At 37.0% G+C, this 6,572-nt stretch overlaps 1 protein-coding gene across 3 annotated transcripts in view; it reads left to right on the top strand.

Moving 5' to 3' along the window:
- The window catches only part of PRDM15 (PR/SET domain 15), a 43,124-nt gene extending 36,769 nt beyond the window's left edge, over window positions 1–6,355 (top strand). For 2 of the 3 annotated variants that reach the window (XM_039369170.1, XM_039369187.1), the window contains exons 20-24: window positions 610–696; window positions 1,224–1,399; window positions 2,300–2,380; window positions 3,519–3,728; window positions 4,691–6,355. In XM_039369170.1, the coding sequence (XP_039225104.1) occupies window positions 610–696; window positions 1,224–1,399; window positions 2,300–2,380; window positions 3,519–3,728; window positions 4,691–5,170 (1,034 nt within the window). In that variant the 3' untranslated portion in view covers window positions 5,171–6,355. The remainder of the gene's footprint in view (window positions 1–609; window positions 697–1,223; window positions 1,400–2,299; window positions 2,381–3,518; window positions 3,729–4,690) is intronic. The other variant, XM_039369180.1, reaches the window with a different exon arrangement.
- Window positions 6,356–6,572: the final 217 nt, after the last annotated feature.

A 6,572-nucleotide genomic window follows, 5' to 3' on the forward strand; every position in this document is an offset into this window, starting at 1 on the left:
TTAGCATTCTTTAACCCAATATAATTTTACCTGACATATTTTATCTTTCTGATAAAACAATATTAAAGACCAGTTTAAAACAATACATTCTAGCATATTTGCTAAACTCCAGAGAGCAGATTGAAAGAAATAAAAAGGATTGCTAACATAGATGGAAGAACTGATGATAAAAGGCTGAAGGATATTTGGATGTTTGAAACATGTAAGAGAATCCTCCCCAGTCCCCAAATTTGCTCCCCTGCCAACAAAACATTTCTTTGGAGATCCAGGCCAAAAGACAAACTGCTTATCTGCAGAAACTACAAAGTTGAAGTTTGGGTTTATTGTGTTTAATCGTGCTAAATTCAGCATTGCCACTTCAGTCCTGAGACTTGTTCCTCATGAAACTAATGAAAGAGCAAAAGCAGGCTGTCATTAGTATGGTATTGAGAGCAGTTTATCCCAGGTCCCGAACAATTTTTTTTGCCAGCACTGTGTCCCAGATCTCTTCTTCCTATTGCATTCTTTTAGTACTAAGGAAAGGCATATTATTGTTACATACAATTTAATATTTGATATACAGCAATATAAGAAACCATTGTTTTGGTACTTACTATGGTTTCTAATTAGCAGGGATCAAAGATTTCATGTGTGAGCTCTGCGGAAAGACCTTTAGTGAGAGGAACACAATGGAAACCCATAAACTAATTCACACAGGTAAATACTAGAATATTAATCCTAAAATAAAAGTAGGCCTTCCTCATCTCTTACATTGTTCTGCCTTTTTTGATTCCATATTAATCAGTTAATAAATGCCTGCTTCATGCATTATTGTAATGTATTTTTTATGCTGCCTACATTCCTTCTTCCCTGAACTGATGCTTCTGAGAAGTATTGTACTGCAATATTCAGCTTTGCTATTGATTATTCTGTGTAGGATTCCTGCAAGTTTAGTCCCCAAATATCAGGCAAATACCAAGTTGAAGAAGCTGCTCTACTCCAAGAATGGAGAACCCAGTCTTCCAGATGGTATTAAATTAATATTCCCAACATCACTAATCAGCGCCATTCTAAGCTGAAGCTACTAGGATTTATAATTCAGAATAGTTTATGGGGCCCAGAGGTTCCCTGTTCCATTTTTTCACCATCAACTCTTTAAGAAGTGCTAAAATTGAAGTCCTCAGAAATTGAGTATTAAGAAGTGTGATTACATATTAATACAAAATGTTTTGTTTTGCTACTAGTGGGGAAGCAGTGGACATGCTCAGTGTGTGATAAAAAGTATGTCACAGATTACATGCTTCAAAAGCATATCCAGCTGACTCATGATAAAGTAGAAGCTCAGAATTGTCAACTCTGTGGGACAAAAGTATCTACCAGAGCTTCAATGAGTCGTCACATGAGAAGAAAACACCCAGAGGTGAGTATAGTAGCAGATTAATAAGTAAGAATTTTTGTTGACTTCCTCTGAGACAGGTAAGAAATATAGATTCTTGCTCTGAGCACTAATAGCAATCCAATAACTCAGAGCTCTTCAACCTTGGCAACTTTGCGACTTGTGGACTTCAATTCCCTGAATTCCTCTGCCAGCAGGAAAACCACAAGTCCACAAGTGGTAAAGTTGCCACAGTTGGCAATAACTCACTTCTTTTCCTGTGGTGCTTATTAAGATGCTTCTTTTGATAATATTAATACATAGTGCAGTGTTAAAGACCACATGGATTATGGTTTTTAATTTGGGAGAAATAGAAAGTACTAATTCCTAACATTAGCAAGTTAACTTAAAAAAGAAAATTATCTTTTCCTGATATACTATTTGAGACTCCTTTGTCTAAATATTCTTATATTTTAAATTTTGTGTTGGGTCCCTTTTTAAAAAGAAGAGAAAGAGCAACATACTTCAGTGGATGTTCAAAATATTTAAGGCATACATATGAAAAGAACCAACTTAGAGCAGTTTTTTTATTTTGCATTTACACAGCCTTCATCCATAAGCCCCAGGACCAAAAGATACAACATTTTGCATCTGCTTGTAGTTTTATAGCCAGCTTGGATGAAAACAATTATGAGAGGAAAGGACCTCAAAAAGTCGTTGTATTAATCAGTGGAAAGACGCTTCCCTCTCTCTTTTTGCTACAGAATAATGGAATGGCCATTAATGTTAGAACAAAGAAATCATGGCAATTGGTTTCAGTTGAAGAACAGACTTGGTCCTTTTTTTCTATCTTTCCTGTGTCTTCACAGCATTCTTTCCTACTGAGTGACTATCCTTTCTACATAACTGCAAAATAATGTTGCTTTGGTTATGTTTTATTTTCAGGTTCTTTCAGTTAGGATTGATGACTTGGAGCAGCTATCAGAGACCACAACTATTGATGCTTCATCTATAGGAATTGTGCAGGTAAAGTTCACATGTAGTCAGATAAGATGCTGTATTCAATCTCATGTTTTTGTATTGTATAATAAAAAGAAAGCCCGTAGCTTGCAAAAAGAATTATCCAAGCATGCATGCTTGGGGGTTCGCAGGAGCTTAATCAGGAAATCTTTTCAGAATACAGATTTTTATCCTATGAATAAGAGATTTTGCAACTTCAGTAGCAAAAACAAAATTTATTGCTTTTATACTAGGCATACATTTGGTGTCATACATTTTACCATTTGTTGAATAAGAATACCTCTATATTGATGCAGTATATACACTATCATATGTGTTTAAATTAAGGATAATGAATCGAAGTCCTAGAGATGTAGACTCTCATACCTTTCCAGTTTTAGATGAGAGACTCTTAGACACTTCTTTGATGAGATACATATGGAGTTCAGTCACAGGAAAATCACAAATCTGTTACACTTTAAAAATCAACAAGGTTCTGTTATTTCATGGATTAGAGCATGTTTTATCATATGCATTAAATATTTCCCTTGGTTAGCAGCTACAACAAATGCTAACTTAAAGGGAAAAAATCTAAACAATGGGGGCAGAAGGGTAGGAAGTGCAAGAGGTGTCATTTGTGATATTTTTATTTATTTCTTAGATTTATATCCCGCCTTCCCTTCAGGAGTCATAACACTCCCTCAAAATTTTCCCCACAACCACCACCACCCTGGAAGGTAGGTTGGGCTGGAGAAACTGACCAGCCCAAAGTCACCCAGTGAGGTTCTGTGACTGTGATTCAGGATGGACTTGAACCTGGGTCCTAGTCAATCTCTTTAGCTATTATATTGGTTCTCCCTCTATTAAGGTTCTACAGATATGTTTAATAGCTATTTCTATTCAATCTCAAACGTAGGTAAGATAGCTGAACACTATGATAATTTATAGCACGGATAGTTAGCCCAGAATACAATTTTAGTAGCTTTTGTGCTATTTTAGTATGGGCAATGTCTTAGTTGAATCCTAAACAAGTAGAATTGAGGTTACTTACAATTTTGTAATCTTCCCATTTCGAATTAGAGCTTATTATAAAATTCAGTTATTGAAAAAAAGTACTGTGAATGAGAAAGGTGATATTGAATTTCATTAAAATGTCTTCCTATAGCCAGATCTAGCTCTGGAACAAAGTGAATTACAAGAAGGGAAGCATACAAAGGCTCATAAACGAGGTCATAAACAGAAGCACAAACCTGGCGAAGAAGAGGAAACACAACTTCCTGAAGATTCTGCGTTCACTGAATATACAGAAAAAGAAGTGGAATTTACAGGAAATGTAGGGGATGAAACTAATTCAGCAGTGCAAAGCCTTCAGCAGGTGAGTCCCACTTGCAACTAAAAAATATGAGACTTCAAATATTTTAATGCATGGCATTTGCACAATGATGTTTAAGAATTTACGAACAGATTTGTAAAATGTGCTTGTTGCAAGTAAAAGAAAGGAAGGGGAAATTATTAAAATTAGGATTGTGTGATGTATAAGCCCCCACAGTGAATGAATTCACTCCAGTCAGAGCAAATAATACATCTTTTGGGAAGAAAAAAAAGCTTGCAGTCTGCTGGAGAGAGGATTTTCCACGGACCGGAGTGGGTGTGGTTTTGTGTGCTGTCTGTATCCTGTGGATGGGGTTTTCCTTGCTTGTGTGAACCAGTTGCTGGCATGCTGCGGCCTGGTACTGGACCGGGGGGTGGGGGGTGGGGACCCCTGATGTAACAAATTGAATCAAAACAGTATGATGTTTTTGTCCAGACTTGTTTGAAATCTTATTCCATCCCAGTGGAATAAGGGGCTTATTTCTCTGTTTCCATTGTGTCTGCACCCTGAAGAAGTTAATGATGCTTAATCATAGTATGAGGCATTACTTCCATCATAATGTTTGGGGAGGAGAGCTAGAGTCTTGCTGTGAGCAATTTTCATTGTTCTTTACAGACAAATTTTATGTATGTATGTATGTATGTATGTATAATATATGTCTATGTATGTATATATAGAGATAGAGTTAGAGAGAGAGAGAGAGAGAGAGAGAGAGAGAGAGAGAGAGAGAGAACCACAATTAGGTAAGTTCACACAACTTACTAAACACTTTGTCATTGTCTGGAGGCCATTCCTGGACCAAAAACATTTTATTAGCATGAAGCATATTGAGTACTCAGTAATGCTTTTAGCCCTTAATGTAGTGATAATCACATTTGTCCAATTTTTTGCTTGAGCATTGGATGTAATAATCACATTGATAATTTCAGCCCTATCAGTGCTAATTTTCATCCCTTTATTTTCAGGTGGTGGTGGCCCTTGGAGACCCGAATGTGTCAGCTCCTTCTAGTTCTGTTGGTTTGACCAATATTAGTGTTACTCCAATCACTACGACTGCTGGAACCCAATTTACAAATCTACAACCTGTGGCTGTAGGTCACCTTGCCACGCCTGAACGCCAATTGCAGCTAGACAATTCTATTCTCACAGTGACATTTGATACAGTTACTGGTTCTGCCATGTTGCATGGCAACCGCCAAAATGATATCCAGATACAGTCACAGCCTGAGGCAACCAACCCCCCATCAGTAGCTCATTTTATAAACCTAACAACTCTGGTGAACTCCATTGCTCCATTAGGGAGCCAAATAGCAGAACAGCATCCCTTAACATGGAGGGCAGTGCCTCAAACTGATGTCTTGCAGACTCAGGCCCAGCCATCCCAACCACAGACAGGGCAACAGCAGGTTCAACCTGAACAGCAGCAGCAAATGTACAGCTACTAACTTCTACTTGAAAGAAGACAACCAACCTCTGAATGGGTTTGCAGAAGCCCATGGGACACCAAACCTAAATCAATTGCTGGAAACCAAACATATGGGGAATAAAAGGCTTATGGTGTGAGATGTATGCTGATCTTAACCCAGCAACTAGAAATGCCAAGCCCTTGAGAATTTCACACTCTTCACACTCATTGCTACTTTAGCAAATTATGGGTACTGTTAATCAGCTGCAGGAAATAGGTACAAGGCAAGTTTCAGGAGAGTTGAGACTGTTTTTAAAGCAGAAGAGGAAGAACAATGTAAAGCTAGGATATGCCTGCCTGACAGTGGGGTGCAAGAGCCTAACTGAGCAAAAAAAATAATTTTTGTTTAAGTTTTGCTTTTTCTTCCATAGACCAATCCATTGTATCTAATGGAACAAAGTGGGTGGAAGTAGGGTGGGGATAGTCTGTGATGTGATATGTGCTTCGTTTCATGTATCATTTTCATTATAGTGATGGAGAAACCACTCTATACATAAGACAACATGGGACGTTACCTGGAATTAGATAGTCTAATGTTAAAGTAACATTTATGGTCTCTTGCCTAGTAAAATTAAAACCTGAATCCAGCTTGTTCTGATCTAAATCCGTAATGAGGTAATATATTTACAAAACTGCTTGCTAATTAAGTTCTTCCCATTGAAATTGATTTGCCAGTTGGTCATTAATTCACCAATTTGTCTGTTCTATCATGTCATAAATATTTGGGTTCAGATGGGTGAATGGTCGTTTTTCTATAATACCCTTTGCAATTCATTCTGTGTTCCTGGCAGGTATTTGCAAATTGAGGGACCCTTTCCAAACTGACATCATATATCCACTTGTATCATTTGTATCAGCTGATAGGAGAATTCTGCTTCTGGAAACAAAAATGCATAGCAGCTTACTACAAATTAGAGTGTAATATCCATTGCAGGTGATATTGACCACAAAGAGGTAGACTGAACAAATGCTAAAGAAAAATATTTGTCCTAAACAAAACATGGAAGAAAATTCACATTATCCACTCAAACTAAAGGGAACATCTCTGAACCCTTACATGCTGTATCTGCTTGACGTTGTTAAGTCCAAGTTCAGTCTATATTGTGTGTGTATGCTCATTAAATAAAGGAGAGTAGCCCAGTGGTTGACGGGGAAAAAAATTGAATAAATCTTTCCTTTGCATTTTTAAACAGCACTTTTTTCTAGACAGACAGACAGACATTTGAACTATTGTCCATAAGTTGACCAATGATTTTCTTAAACCTATTTCTGATAACAAATGGATTTTGCTATTAACAAAAAATATTTTCTAACCTAGTATATTAATTAAGTGCTTGGATTATAAAAATTAAGAATCAATTATGGCTCCTTATGATTCTCTA

Source organism: Crotalus tigris, unplaced genomic scaffold (genome assembly GCF_016545835.1).
Source record: "Crotalus tigris isolate CLP2741 ecotype Arizona unplaced genomic scaffold, ASM1654583v1 scf7180000017601.7605149639:7615979, whole genome shotgun sequence".
NCBI lineage: Eukaryota > Metazoa > Chordata > Lepidosauria > Squamata > Viperidae > Crotalus > Crotalus tigris.